Source organism: Chiloscyllium plagiosum, chromosome 42 (genome assembly GCF_004010195.1).
Source record: "Chiloscyllium plagiosum isolate BGI_BamShark_2017 chromosome 42, ASM401019v2, whole genome shotgun sequence".
Classification (NCBI taxonomy): Eukaryota; Metazoa; Chordata; class Chondrichthyes; order Orectolobiformes; family Hemiscylliidae; genus Chiloscyllium; species Chiloscyllium plagiosum.
The window spans coordinates 8,783,657-8,805,092 of NC_057751.1; the positions used below are offsets into that span (position 1 = coordinate 8,783,657).

At 40.4% G+C, this 21,436-nt stretch overlaps 1 protein-coding gene across 2 annotated transcripts in view; it reads right to left on the reverse strand.

Annotated features, from left to right (window-relative positions):
* Positions 1 to 14,871: 14,871 nt before the first annotated feature.
* Positions 14,872 to 21,436, reverse strand: part of LOC122543074 (serine/threonine-protein phosphatase 2A 55 kDa regulatory subunit B alpha isoform) — a 74,075-nt gene continuing 67,510 nt past the window's right edge. For both annotated transcript variants that reach the window (XM_043681298.1, XM_043681297.1), the window contains exons 8-10: positions 19,818 to 19,987; positions 16,572 to 16,663; positions 14,872 to 15,977 (exon numbers count right to left, since the gene is read on the reverse strand). In XM_043681298.1, the coding sequence (XP_043537233.1) occupies positions 15,698 to 15,977; positions 16,572 to 16,663; positions 19,818 to 19,987 (542 nt within the window). In that variant the 3' untranslated portion in view covers positions 14,872 to 15,697. The remainder of the gene's footprint in view (positions 15,978 to 16,571; positions 16,664 to 19,817; positions 19,988 to 21,436) is intronic.

Here is a 21,436-nt window from a genome sequence, read left to right on the forward strand (position 1 = left end):
GATGCTACAGGAACTAGAGAAAGCAGGTCTGAAAAATCGTCCAATGAAAGTTTGAAATAAAGGAATGAGCACCGAGATGGAATTGTACTATGATTTGGAGGTGCTGGGGTGGACAAACTTAATGAGGGGTTTTTAAACTTTGAGAATTGTACCATAGTTCCCCCCACACAATCAATGTGGAAAAAAGATCAAACGTCTTTAAATTCTCAGATGCATGACTAAAATGTTGCAACGAATTCAATTTCAAAAACCTTGACTAGGACTATCAAAGTACTAATGCTTTGTGGAGAAGATTTTGTTAAAATGTGTTGGAGAAACTTTTTATCAATGTTTAAATGTTCCGATGAGAGAAGGAGCAAAACTTGGCGCTCTCTAGAAATAAGGCAATCAGGTACCTGCAACCCAAGATCTTTGTTCAACAACATACCCTAGGGCCCTACCATTCGCTGTTTAAGTCTTGGTCTGGTTGGTCTTACTGAAATTAATTCAACTCCATTTGCCACTCCTCAACCCACTGGATTGAGTTGATCAAGATCTCATTTGTTATCTTCCAGCATCTTCTTTGTTGTCCACTATACCACCAATTTTGGTGTCATTTGCAATCTTACAAACTGATCACAGGCCTCCAGTTTTCTCATACCAATAGTTGGTGTAACGATTGTCAATGTCAACAGCAGCAGACCCTTGCAGCACATCACTTGTTCACAGGCCTCCAGTCCAAACAACAACCTTCGACCACCACTCTATCTTCTTTTGTATCCAATTAGCTAGCTCTCCCTGGATCCCACATGATCTAACCATACTAACTAGTGTAGGCTAGGTGCATTAGTCAGGACTAAATATAGGGTCGGGGAATGAATCTGGGTGGGTTACTCTTCGGAAAGTCAGTGTGGACTTGTTGGCCAAAGGACCTGTTTCCACATTAAGATTTCTAATACTAATTCTAACCAGTCCAGCACATGGAACCTTGTCCAGCCTTGCTCAAGTCCATGTAGATCATGTCCACCACTCTGCCTTGGTGAATCTTCTTCGTTAGCTCTATCAAGTTTGAGACATATAATTTCCCAAGCACAAAGCCATACTATTATCAGTCCTTGCTTTTCCAAATGCATACACATCCTGTCTCTCAGAATCTCCTCCAACAATTTTACCACCACTGACTCACCAGTCTCTAGTTGCCTGGTATTTCCTTGCAAACTTTCTTAAATAATGGCTTAACATTAGCAAACTTCCAGTCTTAAGAATGGATAAGAATGGATGGCAACAAGAACCATAACTTCTTACCAGCTGTCGTGAACAAAGACAATACTAACTCTACATTTGAAATGCATGAGGCATGGTGTCAACAATTGCAGTACAGTTCTTGTTTCAAAGATTCTGAAATGATCAATTCTAAAGCTTTCTGGTCAATAAAACAGTTATCATTACAACAATTGCAACACATTTTCCACTTTATTTCTCAATATTTGCTTCTGAAACAGGTTTCACTTGCAATTCCAGTACTTTAGAGCACAGAGGATGATAATATACAGTTTTGCTGCACTGAACCTGTAAGAAGGTTTAATGAAAAACTGTGTTTATCTTAGACAACTCTGTGGAGAACAGCACCCAAAGTAGTTTCTAACTTAGTATCTGTTATTCCCTTCCATTCTTACCAATTGCACAGACTGGTTTTTGCAGTACTCCTGGGTTGTGTATGTCACCTACGCATAGGCAAAATAACACCCAAGTCAATTACTGGCTGATAAACCTGGCACATTCAATCCCAAATCCCAAAGAAGACATGAATCAGCCCATTTGAAAGTATAGAATGAGTACAGTGCTTTGTATTTAAAAAATATAAATTTTAAAATTATAGAAAACATATTTGTACTTTATGAACACTATTCCAGTTGAGAGTATTTGATTCATGACTGAAATTGACAGGACATAAGATCCTATTCCATCTATCAGTGAAGGGCAGGAATATTTTCAGGAGCTACACTATTCTGCACCCGAGACATTGCAGTCTTGTCTCCCTTAATCAGAGATACAATATTAACATTAATACAAACAATGACAATCATGAAATTTTTTACAATTGCCAAGTTTTTTGAGACTTTTGAAGATCAGCATATCAAATAACCTTACTGCCTTGTTCAGAAATCTCACAGACGCTAAAATCATGCTGTCTCCCTCATGAGCTGTAACAAGCATGATTTCCAATTGGGACAACATTCTCAACAGGTCTCTTTTTCAAACACATTCAGTTGCACCAAGTGATCAAATAATTTGAAGTAGTCAAGATGAGTGTTCACAAAAAAAATTTTTAAACTTGTCTTACCTCTACTCAGTTTAAGAGACCTGTTATTTCACCACGTTACCAACTTCACCATTTAGGCTGTACAGCTTACTTCACTACTTCTGATGAGACACCAATTTATCCTATCATCAGGATAGTTGCATGTGGTTATAACATTTAATCTTGTTAATTATAGATTAATGTACAAAGTCCAAGTCATTGTAACACCTCTGGTAATCTCTCGTGTTCGTTGACGAGTGCTCAAGCAAATCCAAGAAAATTAAACCCTTTGAATCGTCCCTTGAAGGGAATCTTTGAACCAAAGTCAGACATATGATGAACATCAAGGTTTTCCAATTGTTCCATGGTCTGAATGAGATATGTATTGAAAGCTGAAATGAAACTGAAGACATCATGAACATTATCTGCTCCTGTTGGATCAAATGGACCATGCAGTATTGATCAATCACATACGCACCTCATGACCCCGACTTTTTCTTGGGGGCAGGGAAGAGGAACCAAAGCAGCTGTTACTGGCAAAAGGAAGTTGATTGTTAAGTAGTCACTAGTCGGTGACGAGTCACCAAATCGGGAAACCAATGATAGATGTTTTTTGGATGCCAACAAGAATCCAATTGGCGCTTAGCTAAACAAACAACTTTGAGCTGTGAACACGTCAGAATGTGAGCGGGTAATCAGTTCTTTGTTCTGAGGTCAAAGCTCATGATCAATTTATACTTCCTGCACCAGTTTTTGTATGCGGTGACTTTTAACTGGGAACTCAGAGACTTGCTCAAAATGTACTAGCCATTTTGGGTCTCTTCCAAACCAACGATCAAAGTGAGACAGGGGCACCTGAAGCCAAGTTCTGGCATGTGTGATCACATTAACAACGATACCTGGGCACCAGGAGAATTGAACTGTTTTCCTGTGTCCTTGCTGGGGACCATACCTCACCCAAAACACTGGAGAAAGTGCACAGGTGCATAAGCCAAATCCAAATTTTGTTTCCTTCCTGACATGCATGTATATTGAGGGATGAACATGTGAAAAGCAGGCTGCAGGGGAAACCTGGACAGTAGTCTAACTGGTTGCCTTGAGACTTTGCAGATTGGTCCTTAAAGCCACAATATTACTAACAACTGTGCCGCAATAACTTTCCCAAACAATGTATAAATTTCAAGGTGAAATTGAAGCAAACAATCTTTCTCTTTGCATAAACATGAACAAGAAAAGGTCAGTCAGCTCCGTTAATTTTCCCACCATTCAATTTGATTGTAGCTGATCTATTTATTCGTTCATTCAGGCTGTTTCATTAACTTGAATAAATCCGCAGGACCAGATCAGGTATACCCTAGAACTCTGTGGGAAGTGATAGGTGAGGCGAGACTGGAGGTTAGCTAGCGTGGTGCCACTATTTAAAAAAGGGGTGTAAGGAAATCCAGGGAACTATAGGCTTGTAAACCTGACATCAATGGTGGGCAAGTTGTCGGAGGGAAACCTTTGGGACAGTATTTACATGTATTTGGAAAAGCAGGGACAGATTAAGGATAGTCAACATGGCTTTGTGCGTAGGAAATCATGTCTCATGAACTTGAGTGAGTATTTGAAGAATTAACAAAGAGGATTGATGAGGGCACAGCTGTGGACGTGATCTATATGGACTTCAGTCAGACTTTGAATAAGGTTCCCCATGGGAGACTGGTTACCAAGGTTAGAGCACATGGAATACAGGCATAACTGGCCATTTGGATAAGGTAGAGACAGAAGGTGGTGGTGGAGGGTTGCTTTTCAGACTGCAGGCCTGTGACAAGGAGTGCCACAAGGATCGGTGCTGGGTCCACTGCTTTTCATCATTTATATACATCATTTGGATGTGAACATCGGAGGTATATCTATTAAGTTTGTAAATGATACCAAAATTGGAGGTGTAGTGGACAGCGAAGGTTACCTCAGATTACAACGGGATCTCTTATCATATGGGCCAATGGGCTGAGGAGTGGCAGATGGACTTTCATTTAGATAAATATGAGGTGCTGCATTTCAGAAAGGCAAATCAAGGCAGGACTTATATACTTAACGGTAAGGTCCTCGGGAATGTTGCTGAACAAAGACCTTGGGGTGCAGTATCATCGTTCCTTGAAAGTGGAGTTGCAGATGGATAGGATAGTGAAGCCAGTGTTTGGTATGCTTTCCTTTATTGGTCAGCGCATTGACTAGAGGAGTGGAGAGGTCATGTTGTAACTGTACAGGACACTGGTTAGGCCACTTTTGGAATACTGCATGCAACCTTGTTCTACCTCCTATCAGGAGGAGGATGTGAAACTTGAAAGGGTTCAGAAAAGATTTACAAGGATGTTGCCAGGGTTGGAGACTTTGAGCTCTGTGGAGAGGTTTTCCCTGGAGAAAGTGAGGACTGCAGATGCTGGAGATCAGAGCTTAAAAATGTGTTGCTGGAAAAGCGCAGCAGGTCAGGCAGCATCCAAGGAGAAGGAGAATCGACGTTTTGGGCATAAGCCCTTCTTCAGGAATCCTGAAGAAGGGCTTATGCCCGAAACGTCGATTCGCCTTCTCCTTGGACGCTGCCTGACCTGCTGCGCTTTTCCAGCAACACATTTTTAAGCTCGGTTTTCCCTGGAGCATTGGAAGCTGAGAGGTGACCTTATAAAGGTTTATAAAACGATGAGGGGCATGGATAGAGAAGGTCTTTTCCCTGGGGTGGGGGAGTCCAGAATTAGAAGGCATAGGTTTTGGGTGAGGGGGAAAGGTTCCAAAGGGACCTAAGGGGCAACTTTTTCATGCAAAGGGGATGCATGAACAGAATGAGCTGCCAAAGGAAGTGATGGAGGTTGGAACTTATACAACATTTAAAAGGCATCAAGATGGGTATATGAATAAGAAGGGCTTAAAGGAATATGGGCCAAGTGCTGGCAAATGGGACTAGTTTAATTTAACATATCTGGTCAGCATAGCTGAGTTGGACTGAAGGTTCTGTTTCCATGCTGTACATCTCTATGACTCTATGATTCTTACTTGTCATAGACTTGCATACATTTTCCAATTAACCTCACCTCAACAGATTTTTGTGGTATGCAGAGAGTCCTGTTGGAGTTCAGGCATCCCAGGTTTCATTGCCTAGCATTTCCAAACTAAGACAACATTTGCTTGAAACTTTCAAGATTTGAAGAGGAACCCAGGAAGATATTGCAGAATCTGCTTCTTGTATCAGACTCTGCAAGTTAGAGCCAGATATTGAGAGAGAAGTTATCAAAGTACTGGTTCATAAATACATCAAATGTGGTAGTCAGTTTTGCTATAGCACAGTCGAACCATTCTCGTGCAATCCCACTTTATAAAATCATGTAATAGCAGCACCATTTAAACTAATGGAGACAAAATTGCATTATAACCAACACGCACTCATGAAAGTGTCCCCTATTTGTCAATCGTGTTGAAGCATTTTTGTGTTTTTGAAGTGTGCATTTTAGCAGAGCGACCTGTACAAATTTATAACTCAACAAAATGTTATCAACACAGAAATGATCTGAAAGAGCATCCATAGCACTTAACCTGCAATGCATTACAAGGTTATCTCAAGGTAAAATGTGGCTCAAACCCAAAAGTAGGTCCAAAAATTGATTATAAAACATATTTCAGGGATGACAGTCAATCCGGCATTCGTAAATACCACATTAATTGGCGTGCATGTGTTCTGTTGATCTTTGTTTCAGGACGAGTGCTGGCACACAGCACATGATTTGACACCCTTATTTTGAATTTAACTGACCTTCTCTTGAAATAGTAAAATGAAATCAGTTTTACAAAAACTGCTGATGGATTACTATGACAATCTTGATTTCATTGTTGAGATGTGCCAACAAACTTCAAATTTCTTTCTATAGAGACACCCCTAAAAATCATGATACAATCCAGAGAGGACAACTGTCCTAACTTCCAAAAGACAAGGTACCAATGAAATACAGTAGTCCAACACTGTACAAGATTCAAAGTTTGTGAGAAGATTTGTAGTTCGGGTGATCGTTGTTGTGGTTCTGTTCACCGAGCTGGGAATTTGTGTTTCGTCCCCTGTCCAGGTGACATCCTCAGTGCTTGGGAGCCTCCTGTGAAGCACTTCTGTGATGTTTCCTCCGACATTTATAGTGGTTTGAATCTGCCGCTTCCGATTGTCAGTTCCAGCTGTCCGTTGCAGTGGTCGGTATATTGGGTCCAGGTTGATGTGCTTATTGATTGAATCTGTGGATGAGTGCCATGCCTCTAGCAATTCCCTGGCTATGGAGAGGCATGGCACTCATCCACAGATTAAATCAAATGTCGGAGGAAACACCACAGAAGCGCTTCACAGGAGGCTCCCAAGCAGTGAGGATGTCACCTAGACAGGGGACGAAACGTCTGCAACACAAATTCCCAGCTCGGCGAACAGATCCACAACAACTGTCCAAGATTGGTCCTCATTCCAAAGTTACAATAGCCCATGTTTGGTACTGGAGCCATTACCTTTATGGCAAGGAGCTTACAAAGTAGTACGAAGGAGATTTTGCTGCAATTGTGCACAGCCTTAGTGAAACAGCATCTGGGATTTTGTTTGCAATTTTAAAGTATATATACTCAGTAAAGATTCAATCACATTTAATATAGCAACATTCTCTGAGCAGAGATTGGGTGTCTGGGCCTAATGAGCCCACAGTTTTCAACAACGAGGTGATGTCATTCAATCATACAAAGTTATCACAAAGATCAACAGGGTAGACAAATACACTATGTTACCCTTCGCTGAGAGATTTTGAATCAGCAACAGTCTCAGTAAACTACTACGCCACTTCAAATTAGTAATAAGAATTTCTTCATTTGGGGGTGGGAAACCTTTGGAATTCTCCCCTCGGCAGGCTATGCAGTTCAGCTGTCAAGTATATTCAGAAAAAAGATTGATAGGTTTGCATATACTACAGTCATCAAGGGATTCAAAGATAGTGCAAGAAATTCAACCATCAATGAAGTAAATGATGGAGGAGGCCTAAATGTTCAAAGAGGCATATTCCAGCTCCTAATTCTCATACTCCCATCATGTTAGGTCTCCAAATGTACAATTGTAGCAGGCATAATGGATAAATGCAGCATTGTTCATGCAGGAAATGGCTTACACTGGAACAGTGCAATACTGGACAATGGGTGGAAAAAGGTTTAACTGCAAAGACATCATAGCACTATCGTTAAGTCCACGTTAATGTCAAAAACTGAGCTTTTGCAATTACATTCTTAGATGAAGTTCAAATTTTTGATCTGCCTGTACTTGAGAAAAATTTACTCTCCACGGACTGAGTGAATACCAATCCTGATATGTGCGTACACACTTCTTGCCATCACACACACATTTTCAAATCCAACTCAAAGTCCCTAGAAATAGTTTAGGACAAGCTTTGTTTACCTCCCAGAATGTGCATATGAAAAATGACAAGGACTTTGTACCGAACCATTCACTGTGGTCCAGTTTCATGCTGCACTCTTATTTTTGGACAGTGTTGGAAGGGTGAGAATGGGTGACATTTTTTTAATCAAAAAAAATGCAAGTCAGATTCAGCCAACCTTGTAAACAAATGAATCAACACTGCAGACTCAGCTTCTCCACAGGGCCTCCCCAGAGTTTTGTACTCATTCTTACAGCACTGCATTGTTGTTTTCTTCAACTGCAGATCTTAAACTCTGAGCCAGTTTCAAATTGGGTTTATGACATGGTGTGGGATATCAACATCGTAAACAAGTTCTAATATCTGTGTACTTAATAAAATAAATGCAAAAACTTCCTACAGTTTTGATTTGACATTATACGACAGTTCAAAATGTTACAACGTAAAATTCATTTCATCGACTAGCTCACTTAAACTTCAATGTACTTGTTCTGGCCCAAGGTTAAAATCACTTGATGCTTCATGATACACGAATAAAATTTCACTCTTACCTGGTTTTGCTGGTGAAATATCCAGATGGTGAACAGAAGAGCTTAGTTGAAGCTTCTCTTCTCCATTTACGAGATGCAATACCATTTCCCACGAATTCAATTCATAGCTACACACTTTCCTCAGGCTGCTTTGATATTTTAGTCTAATGCTGTGCCACGTAATCACATCTGTTCTTCTGAACTTCAGAGAGACAATGAACAAGAGAGATACAAGTTAAGATGGCGTCCAACTCTTTTCAGCTCATCCTGTTGTGCTTTCCTTTCACTGCCATTCATGCGGAAGATGAAGGACTTGTACGATCATTGTCTGACCCACAACTCAAATGAGCAATGTTTAATATCAGGAATACTTAGGTAATCGGGAATCTGAACATGCATTGGGTAGCATTGGTGGCCCAACCTTGAGGATGTGGTACAGAGAGAACAACATGAGAACATAACTTTTTGATTCAAATCATGCAGGACCTCATGGCCAAATAAAGAGATATGCACTTTGAGAGCAACAAATTCATACAAACGGCAATAAGCGAAGAACTGTTAGCTCATACTAGCTGGCATTTATTCTACGTTTCACAAATGTACATCAGGTTATTTTGTCTTCTTCCACACATCCATACCCGTCACTTACACGTCAAATGAAATGCCCCATGAGGTTTGTATCAGCCTCAAACCAAGATATAAATTCAGCAACCTCTTAATTTTGCTGCTCTGCTCTAAATATTTTACATTTAGTCTAGAATCCTCCATCGTTTAACCAAAATTAGTGACTGCATACAAAGGTGGGAAAGCATGATCAGCAACATAATTCTCAGAGAGTATTAAAAACAAACCAGGTTATGTATTCATGTTAGCATTAATGTATTGATCAATGGCAGAATTCCTCCCCTCAATATCAGTGTCCCACCTTAACCATGACCATTTCATGGGCATTTTTTTTCAAAAAAACATTACTTTAGGCTAGCACTTCAGCACAAGCCAAGAATCAAATCTGACTCACGATAACAAGCAGGTGTCTCACCAACCAAGAAACTGGACAAGAAAAACAGTTCTGAAACTGAAAACCTGAGGATGCTAAACATTGAAAACAAAAATTACTTGGAGAAGTACTCAGATCTACCCATCCGTATTGAAACCACTCAGGGCAGGAGAGTAGGCCCATGTGGAAAGCTTATCCAATGGTGGCTCAATGGCTACATTATTTAGCCACCATGCTGCTTTTTTGTAGTTCAATGCAGTGTTTGAAGCCCAAGAACGGCGCTGAGAATGTTCCATGGTTTCCCATTCACTCCCCTAATCTGCACGAGTGCTTTGGGCACTGTCATACTTGACTTGACCTTTTAAATTTCTCCTTCAAGCTTTATTCCAAGTGGAATTCCAGACATTAGAGACCGCTTTAACACACCTTCACAAAAAAAAACTCCTTTATAACAGCAATAAATGATCAGTGAACCTTGATCGAAAATAATCTCAAATAAAACCTCGAACCAACTGTCAATTTCAGTTAAATCAAGGCACACCTCGTATAGTTTGGCAATTTACTAACAGATCATGATCTCAGCACAATTTTTATTCTCGTGTTTTGAGGGCAACCATGTGAGAAGACTTTACTTCTTTCAAGTATCTTACACAACTTTAAGATGCCCTATGTGCATCGTACCCCAAGAAGTACACTTGTTTCAAGTGCAGTCACTCTCCTGCAGTAGCTATGCACTACAAGGTGACAAAAACAATCAAATGAAGGACTACATAATCTGTTTAGAGATGTTTCAACGAAGTGTTCAGCCACAGGAATAATGTCAGATTGTAATATTTACTGCTTACAATCTATCTTCAGTTATTGCACAGGTCAGAAATGACGTAATTTTCCATGAGTGTTACACTTCTTCAAGGAAACAATATTGGAGGTAATCTAGATTGTTAACTGGAATGAGCAACTTATAATAAAGCTTAGAAAGGCTGAATTTGTTTCCACAGCTAAGACAACTGAGGAATAACTTCATTGATGTATATACCATACTCAATGGTCTGTGAATTTGGAAAGGTGTTCTCTCTTGGGGATCAGTGAACAATTAAGGGACAGTGTTCTGCAACTAAATGAATGCCCTTTTAAGTCAGGGATGCAAAGACTTTTGGTCTCCCAGAGGCTTGCGTAATTTTGGAACCCACTGCCTCAGAAGGTGGGTCATTAAATCTTTTTCAGGTTGAGGTAAGCTTCAGCAAGGGAACCACAGGTTATCGGGATAGCTAAGAACACAAAATTCAAAATACAAACCAATCAGCCATTTTGTTCATGCATGACAGAGCAGCCTTGAAGGGCTGAATAGCTCATTTCTGCTCCTAATTTTGTATCGTTTCAACAATCAACTGGAATGTGTTAGCCGATTGAATACAGTCTCAAAGGTCTGAGACGGTCAGGGACCAGTGGTATGCCACAAATATAAATTCTGGATCCATGACATTTATATTAATGATTTGGATTTGGACATAAGAGGTATGGTTACTAAGTTTGCACATGAAACCTGAATAGGGGGTGTTGCGGACAGTGAAAGTGGTTACCTCAGAATGCAATGTGAGCATGAACATATGGGCCTATGGGCTGAGTGGTTAATGGAGTTTAAATAAGATAAATGTGAGGTGTTGCATTTTGATACAGCAAATGTGGACAGGATCTGTACCATCATTGGCAGGGCCCTGGGCCAGAGTTGCTGAGCAATTGCATAGTTTCTTCTTGGTCGAGGCACAGATTAACGGGGTGGTCAAGGCATTTTGCTATGCTTGCCTTCATTGGTCAGTGCATGGAGTATGGGACTTGTGAGGTCACGTTGCGGCTGGACGGGACTTTGGTGAGGCCACCTTTGGAATACTGCCTTTCTGGTCACCCTTTTACAAGAAAAATGTTTCTGAACTTAAGAGGGTCCAATAAAGATACAAAAGGACATTGCCATGACTGGAGCATTTGAGTTCTAAGGAGAGGCTGGATAGGCAGGGGCTATTTTTCCTTCGAGTGTCTGAAGTTGAGGGGTGACTTTATAGAGGCTTAGAAAATCATGAGGGGCAGGAATAGGGCGAAAAGATAAGTCTTTTCCCAGGGTGGGGAGAGACCAAACCTCTTGGGCACAGGTTTACTGTGAGACGAGCACAATTTAATATGGACCTCGGACAACTTCTTCACACAGAGGGTGGTGCACACATGGGATGAGCTGCCAAAGCATGTGGTAGAGGTGGATACAATTACAACACTGAAAATCTATCTGGATGGGTGTATGAAGAGGAAGGGTTTAGAGGTATATGGGCAAAATGCTGGGAAATGGAACCAGATTCATTTAGGATATCTGGTCGTCATGAACAAATTAGACTGAAGGGTCCATTTCAGTGATAAGCCACTCTATGACTGTGTGGTTTTGTACCCTGTAAATGTAAATCTTCAGCAGAGAAAGGGAAGTGCAAATTAAGCAACAAACACCTAACAGCCAATAGTCATGTAATTAATTCCCACTGCCAAATCATATACAAGGACGAACTAGCCATTTGATTGCAACTTTCAAAGCTGATTTTACTCTTGGCCATTCACTTATTCAGGTTCATGTCATCACTGATTCTTTGATACTGACTGTTCAACAGAGTCTGTCAGGCTTGCCAGAAAGTCTCAATTCTGAGCCCCACCTTAGGTTCACTGATCTTAGGCAGAAAGAAAAGTACTGTTTGTCATTATTGATCTGTCATCAGTGACCCCCAAGAGTAAAGATAGATATCCATTTAATGCCCATCAATACTCACCATACAGGATCACAAAGACTCAACCTCTGGGCAAGAGGCAACGTAGTGGTACCAGTACTGAAACTACACCTCAAATAAGTTCCTTCAAGGAGAAAACTGCAAATAAAAACTCCAAGTTATCATTTAAATTACGAGCAAAATGAGACATTCATCTTCTAAAGATTGACAGTGAGTAACTTTTTTTATATCAGTTTCACGCTTACCTCAATTTTAATGCTGCATTTGTCCAGTGGTTACTTTTCAACACTTCAACAGGGCTTGAGATCTAATTTTAGACTAACTTGAAAATAGTTTCTAAAGGATACTGGGAACAGAAACAAAAAAGGCAGATGCAGGGGGTTGACCAATCAGGAAGGATTGAACTTGTATCATGCAAGCAGACAATAATCCCCCGGCTTTTAGAGGCACACACTTGGTGCCAAGCTTTTACGGTATTCCATAAGGTGCTACTGAAGCTGAACCATCACCAACCATGTGATGTACCAAATACTTGGAACATATTCAGCCATACCTAATAGACACTCATTTCATTTAAATTCCCCAGGGAAAGCGAGTCATCCAGCAGACAAAATGGAGATCAAGTTCCCTTTCTACAGTGAACTGACAAGTCAAGTCCTGCTGCAGACGTAGCTGATTTAAGAGTAATAGGAGCAGAGGAAGAAACTACTTTAGTGCCCTTATAAAAAAAAATCACATAACTGTTTTCAGAACGTGTTGCGCTGTCTGCTGTTTGATAAATATTGGGATGGTTTGCATTCTGTGGCATGCTGATAGTGTGTCAACTTGTATGTGAAAAAGATTGCAATTTGAACCAGCATCCACAGATCAATCAGGCATGGTGACAAAAATAAACAAAAAGTCCTAACGCTGAAGTTAGCATTTAGTTTGGATTAACACAAATCCTCCAACACTGTATTGCACAAGTCTGTTTCAACCCAACTCATCTTGCACTTCTCAAAAGACTTTTAAAATGTAAAAGCCATGAGAATAGCAATTTTTCTAATTTTGAAACAAAGTGCTAACACAAAATTTATGATCAGAGTTAGTTCTGTCCAAAACTGTGCAATCCAAATGTAGTATTTGACTGTACAATTTCATTTTAAAAGCCCAACCATCTCATTGAACACACAAGTTAGGCTGAAATTTTACTTTTGAATTCAGCATATCTGAAAACCTCTGGGCAAAACAGATCAAAATTGGCTGAGCAGTTTGCCTCAGAGAGCCTAAATTCATCCCAAGTAACTAAATGTTTAACACCTCTCTTTCAGAGATCAATGAGCTCTTCTTGCCAGGGTGCAGGTAGAAAGTTTGTTTCCTCTTGTGAAAGAATTACAAATGAGGAATGCACAAAACTTATGGGTGGCCCATTTAAGATAGACAAGGTCTTGAGTTTTGCAAACACTCTTCCTCAATAGGGGGCTGAAGGAGACAAGTTTTTTTTAAGGCAAACATACATAGTTTTTTGATAAGCAAAGGTTATTGTAGTCAGCAGACACATGAATTAATCAGATCAACCATCACCTCACTGAATTGTGGAGCAAGCTCAAGCAACCAAGTGGTCTATCACTGCTTCTGATCAAGACATTTATTGATGCTTATAATTTTTGTGGAAAGGTGCCTTCACTTGACACCAAAATGTCACCCTCACTAACCACTAAGGGTATTTCCATTCAGCATCCAAGTTTTCAAAATTCCAACTGCCTCTGGATAGTGACCATCAGGGAATAAAAAGAAAATCCATCTAAGAGTTTGCTGTGTTCCAGCATCACTGACACAAATACTCAGCATACCAGCAGGACAGCCTTCTAACAGCACAAGTAGCGACAAACCAATCTATTCAACACGAGGAACGCTTCCCAATGATGGGCACAAATCTGCAGAGGTGTGATACTATATGCTTTGCGTTGGATCAAATGGCCTGAGCCAGTGTGGCAGTTCAGAAGTCATTTGCCTCTGTTGACCAATATGAGTGTGGAAAACATACGAGGGAACCTTGTATATTTCATTATCAAAACCAGTTGGTGAAGGAAAGCTAGGATAAAATTAATGCTGTCCAGTGGTCACACAACCTGGCTGAGGTGAGGCCCGAGGATGCGTAAAATGCCCAAGTAGTGTCATTCTGCATAACCGATTAGAGAAGTGTTTTCTAATATCACGAAATGCATTTAAATTGACTATGATGCAGAATCAACATCAAAATTATGTTACAGCAATGGTTGAAAAACACTACTTAGCGACACGGAACCATTTCGGGTCTGCAAAGCAACTGCAAGAATCTCAGTTCCAGTGCGTGTTTTGGACTTCTTGCTCTTTAAAATTTGAGAACTGGATCAATTAGTCATCTGAGTTCGGTTTTCATTATCAAATATGATCATGGGAATGGTTCAAGACAGCAACACGAGGAACTGTTTGATTTTATTTTTCCACAGGTGACTGTCATATTAATTTCCTTTCTTGCTCATCTCGTGACAAGTGCACAAACACTCAATTCATAGGTTTCAAGAGCTGAGAGCTGATCACCATATTACACAGCAGTTTCACTTCAGCTCTGACAGAAACTGCACAGATCAAAATGAGCCATAACAATGGATTGGACTTTTGACAAAAAAAAACCTCTCCCCGAGCTTCTCACTACTTTTGGATCCCAATCTCAGTCTCGTCAACCAGGTTGACCAGAAATGTTTTCTCAAGGAGAATGGGTAATAAAATTCCATAAATTCAGAGTTATAGAGCAAAATTCAGAGGTTCAAACCACTTAAGTGGTGTACATGACAACTACAGGAAACCAAAGTAAGAAAAAGAATAAAACAAATATGGACTTCATTAAGTCCACTGCAGCCCCATTGAAAATGCACAAGTTTATTAACACCGAGTAAAAAATACTTAAGGTTCAGATTCCAGCACAAACATCAGTAAAACTTACCGGTGTTAGACACATTCTTTAATGCATTCATTTAAAATAATAGTACATGGGTTTAACAGTTTACACATCATTTCAAAAAAGAAAAAGCACCAAATAAAGGAGCTATTTTTTATCATTTTTATTCAGTAGGTTTCTCTTGCGCCAGAAATGGCAAGGGCAGCAATATTACAGTTGGTTGTTAAAACATCTGTATGCAACAATAACCACCTGACTCACTGACCCAACTCTGACCTGCTCATGTCCTTTACACTCCAACAGGGCCAGGAGGAGTCTGTGAGGTCAGAGGAGGAATGTCACAAGCGTTAACAACAAGCTGTCTGTCGATAAAAAGAGGAGCGGGGAGGGGGAAAAGAGAACATTACAGTAATCAGGGTACACAGTAAAACATTGCCATATCATGACTGAAGGACTTCTTCTTCAAGACCTCACCACAATGGAAGGCAAAGGAGTGGATTAAATGAAGGTCTGATGCAGTAAAATGCTAATGTAGTGGCCCATAATTTGTAATGAAGAGACAACCTCCCTCCCTGCCAAATGACGAGCGAACATGGCCTGAATTTTGAGTGGGGTAGGGAACAGGAGCAAAAGAAACTTGGATAATGTGACTGGTGTGCGTTATAAATGGCACTGATTCAAGAGAGGAGCTGGGGAGGGGGCCGGTTTGGGCCTCTCTCTTACAAGATATAAAGGCTACGCTATCTTAACTAGGCAGGAATTGGATTCTTGCTTCACTGCACTTGTTTTAATTCACTTTGTCCTGGAATATATACAGATTGTTGGTTGTGGCTACAGCAATGATGTTGTCCTTCGGATGCCAAGCTGTGTGCAGGATCTTCTTGTTGAAGTCCAGACTATCAACACTAATCTCGTCCTTCTTCCTCTTGCCTCCTGAGCACACCCTGCGTGGCTTCAGGATAGCCCGTGGTTTGCTGTTCTCTCTTGAGGCCTCTAGCGTAATGTCCCGTTTTGTGTTTCTGTCGAACATTCTGAAAAAATTGTTGTACGACCCAGTCATGACAACACTAAAAGAGTTAGAAAAGAAAACAGCTATGAGCAAGTGAACAGGCATTTTAATAACTCTAAACACAAGATGCTGGCACATTCTGAAATGTTTGCTTGGCACCTTGGGATGATATTGTACATGACTCTACTGGACATTTTCAATCTTGCAGTTTTGTTAAGTTCCTTCAAAGCAAATTTCAACAACCTCACCAAGGTAGTTTTGGGTTTCATCAGTGGGCAGGTAATGACTGCACTACCTTCAGCTCCCTCCCACCCTCTTTCCCCCCTACCCACCTCCACCCCCAACAAGGCTGGGTTATCAATATGGTTCCATACAAAAAAAGACCTGTGAGGCTCAAGGGTTCGCTGCCCATGACTACGAAGGAGCCAAAAATACTGACCAACTGTTCTTACATGGCAAAATACACAAGACCTAAACATGTATTGCGCAAACTGGTGCTGAGCACTGGTTCAAACTGTACCTGCAACACATGCATAAAGAAATCATCTGTGCCACGATACCGTACAGAGGCCACACAGTGTTAGCAGCAATAAGGACTGAACCAGAGGAAAATTAACAGTTGAAGATGTCATTGTAGAAGAATCAGCTGTACCTATCACAACCATTCCAACAACATTCGAACTTGTCAAATATACAGTCGTTTTCATATAGCGAGCAGAGTTTGCTTCGGAGGTATTCGTGCACCTGTAAGAGTGAACAGTCAATTAGTACTGACACAGACAAGTTGCACTCAGTGAAGAGCAAACGGAGGGTACAACCAAGACAAAGCTATTTATGTGAACAACAATAGTGTTGTTTAAAACTTCAAACATGAAGGTAGATTTGGTGCAAGTGACAAAGCCAAGCGTCAAATTTAGAAATGAATTGTTTTTCCATGACAAGTTGGATGCATTAGCAGAAACACCACAACCATTCTTTGTGCAAGCTTTTCTCCTCCATTTCTGCTTTTGTGATACATGGTTGCTCAGTCAAGATCATTTGGTTTCTTTTGTTCTTCAAACTACAGCTGAAAACTGCTCTCCACTTGTCAGAATTCCACTGCAACATCCAAATCAGTCAGTTAAATTTGGACATTGCCGATAAGTGGCAATTAACCTCTCCAATTCAGCACTTGTCTCAGACTGAAATTCCTGCTTCTTTCATTACCATACAATGACAGCCTTGTGTGAGTACCAGCATGGAGACTCCAGCACTTCAAGCCAGCAGCTCATGCAGAATTACAAGCATGCAGGAGATTCTGGCCTTCCCAGTGATGCTCTCATCCCATGAATAAATCATTGAAACCAAGTTATTTCAATCCCACACTGTGCTTCCTATTGCTCAAATTTAAGTACGGAAAAAAAACACAAATAATGTGAGGCAAACAGAGAAAAAAAGCAGTGTGATGGAACAGATACATTAATATCACAGGTACGTAAACAGCATAAGTGGTGGACCCAATCTTTATAAGAATAAATCCCAAACCTCAGGTTCAGGGCTGGTACCAGGCAATAAATTATATTGATAACGCTTCAATTAGATTAGATTCCCTACAGTATGGAAACAGGGCCTTTGACCCAACAAGTGCACAGCAACTCTCCAAAGAAAAACTCACCCAGACCCATTCCCCTGTCCTATATTTACACCTGACTAATGTACCTTACCCTGTGGGCAATTTAGCATGGCCAATTCACCTGACCTGCACATCTTTGGATTATGGGAGAAAACTGGAGTGCCCAGAGGAAAACTACAGACACGGGAACAATGTGCAAACTCCACACAGATAGTCCGAGGCTGGAAATGAGCCCAGGTCCCTGGCGCTGTGATGCAGCAGTGCTAACCTCTGAGCCACCGTGCCGCCCAGATCTCTACAAGAATCTGACACATTGACAAGAGAATATGATCTTCACACACAACAGTGTTACTGTCAGTTTTATCTATCCAATACCACCATAATATTCTTTGGTCCTATAGTGTTCCAACATGTAGGCAAGTCAAGTTGCATTTGGAAGTAAACCTGGTTGAGTTGGTACTATCCTCACCTGAGCCAGAACAATTAATTTAGTTGCAACTTCAGAAGCAACCATCTTCAGCTAAGATTACCAAGTCCTGTAATGCCTTGGTGACACTACTGAGAAAAAGTGGGCAGACATGAGAAATGATACTGGACAAGGGAGTACATTATTCATTTATGAGACTCAGTTTAACTTGCAGTTGCATAAACCAGATTCAGCTGGACCAGAACTGAGCAATGAAGATTTGATCCAACTATTTGGCACAATAGAGGCGAAATTAGAAACGGTTTCTGCTAGTTGGGTAGTCTTGCATAAAATTAGAACTGGATCCTTTTGGAATGAAACTAGGCAACTCACATACAAAGCATGATCCAAGTTGAGAATTCTCTTCTAAACATAGCAGTTGATACTGTAGGAATTGTAAATTTGAGATAATCGGATTTTCATTACCCTAAAGGCATTACAGCATCTGGCACTAAGGAACCAATGCAAATCAGCCATTGTCTCATTTAATGGCTCAACAAGTTTGTGGGGTAAATTCTGTTTTTATATTTGTGTGGTCGGTTCATGCAATTAATGTACTGCAATTTTTCTAGAATTTTATTTCTTAGAAAACATGAGGTGCATTCTAGTTGTATGCTCTGTACAAAACAGATCCATTGTAAGGCAATGTATTGTGCGTATGTTTATAATCCCAGCGTTTAGACATCACCCAAACATGGAGGAGATCTTGTGGTGCAGTGACAGAATCCCTACTTATGAGTCAGTCGGCTTGGCTCAAGTCCCACTTCTTCTACAGATGTGTAATATCTATGAACTGGTTGATTAGAAATTAAAAAGTCATCCCAGAGTGAAGTACAATCATCAATGCCCACATGTTGAACATCAAGTTTAAAAATAAACTGCTGAGCAGCCACACTGTATTTGCACCATCAAGTGTACTTCACTGTCCACCATTCACCTAAGGGTGCCTTTGTGCAGCAAAGGTCAAGATATGTAAGCCTGCATTTCACATAAAGAGGATGCAGAACTAAAGGTACACATATTTGTGAACAAAGATAAACAACTCTCTTTCAGGTTCTGTGCTCACTTTGAACAATTTCTCCCGCAATCAGATTTGCAGAATCAAGTGGCCTGAATGCATCATAAGCTGACAGTTTCATTTGGTGGTTGGATATCCATGAAAAACAATCACGTTATTTTTGCAAGTACTTGTGTTCTAATGCACCCAAGTCACTTCTAACTTGCGCTGCATCTGACCTGCCAATGTTAGACACATGACATGTGGTGTATTTAGTTTCTGTGGCATCAATGATTCTCACCTTGGTAATAACAAAATAAGAAGCATGCCTTGACTATTTGCATTTCATGACCACTGGATAACACAAAAGCATGTGACACCACTGAGTATTTTTAGCAGTGTAATCACCATTGTACTATAGGAAAGACAGCAGCCATGTGTTCAATGAACTCCCATAAGTCACAATGTGATAGGAAACAGACGATCAGTTCTTTTGTAACCTTGACGAGGGACGCACAGTGAACCAGCTAACAATAATTTATTGGGTATTGTGCTATGGGATCTCTTAGGTCTAACTTCAACAGGTAGCTTGGGACTCAGTCTAACTTGCAGTGTAAAATATGACACCCCTTAACACTACAGCACTTCCTCAGTCCTTTGCCTGACTTCCATATTTTCCCTCAAGCCCTGAACTCAGGCTGGACCTGTAAACTAATGATTAAGATGCAACAAACTGAACCACAGCTGATAACAGCACATACAAGTAAACAACATCATAATCTCTCAGGAAATGCACATGAAAAAGTGATAGGACCCAGTGTACCTGGTATGTCTCCACAGGTCTGCTTTCCATATTTAAATCCCAGATTTTAACCGATAGGTAATCTCGCGTCATCATGTAACGACCACTGTGACTGAATTTGACATCTGATATTGAAGAAATTATTTCTGAGAAAAAGGATCTGTTACTGGGATCTTCGGGTTCTTCAAACACTGTGGATCGAAATCAAAAGTTGGGATGTGAACAGATCAAGTTAACCCTACCATTCCTGTTCCATTTGTCCATATTCAACAAAATTTTGCCCTGGTTCTACTAGATATTCAGCATTACTTTTTCAGCAGAATTATGTTCAACTCCTATGATGGGCACACTGTTTTTGCAAGTAACTACAGTCCAAGTTAAGCAAGCAGAAAAACGAAGCCAATTCCGAAGAAGGGTCACTACTGGACCAGAAATGTTAAGTCTCATTTTTCTCCACAGCTGCTGCCAGACCTGCTGAATTTTTCTGGCAATTTCTGTTACCATTTCCAATTTCCAACATCCACAATTCTCTTCACTTTTTAATGAAGCCATAAACCCTAGTCAAAATACCGAAGACTAAAACCACAGAATTGTTTTAGATAATTTGCAAACATTCATAATTATATGATGCTGCAGTACTCCAGGTGAATAACTTGTTCCATTCCATCATTGTGAAATTATCATTGCATTTTTCCAAGTGCCGATATTGTAGTCACGCAAATTAACACAAAAAATATATTTTGACGAGTAAATAATTGATCAGTATAGAATAATCAAGATCAAACTGGTCACATGTTTGAAGAATTGAGAAACAAATGGTACCAATTTCAGATGATGACACATAAGGATGAGTGCAGAAAAATCCTTGTGATGCATCAAGTGATTAGGATCTGAAATGCACCATGGCTGATTTCGAAAGGTTCAACCACGGCTTTTAAAAGAAAATTCAATATGCACCTGCAAAAAAAAACTGCAGAGCTAAAATGACAAATGCGAGAATTCACAGAGTATGTCCAAGGGAGCCTGAACAGAGAAAAAAGGTCGAAGGTCCTATAATCATCCCAAGATAGCATACCACTTCCATCAGGTCAGATTTCTCTCAGTGTTCCATTCATACACAACAATCTCGGACTTCTCTAAGAAGTAAAACTGTACAAGAGCAAATTCATCCAGAACAAAGATGGGATGGAGCAAGTTTGCGATGGGCAGAAGAGATTTTAAGGATTTGTTGAACAGAAAGGGACTTGGCAAGATGGCAGTGTTCACAGGCATTTGAGTGGAATGAGTCCCCATCGATCACCAAGCACAGAAAACATAACCATTTGTCGGTGGCCTCAATGAAGGACACAGAGCTAAGGGAGGGCAGAATGATGATTTTTAACACTTGGGAAATCGTGGGGCCAAGGGATCAAAGGGTATGAGAAGGAAATAGGAACAGGTTTGAGGTGGATGCTCAGCTGAAATCATATTGAACAGAGGAGCTTGATGGGCTGAACAGCCTACTCCAATGTTTCCATGAGAGAAAAAGATGAACGCATTGGTTTGGGGATAGAGACAGTGGGAAGCTTGGCATGATTACAAGTTTGAAGATAATGAAACACAGGACGTGAAGCTCCAGCAATGTTGTGTCACTGTGTAGT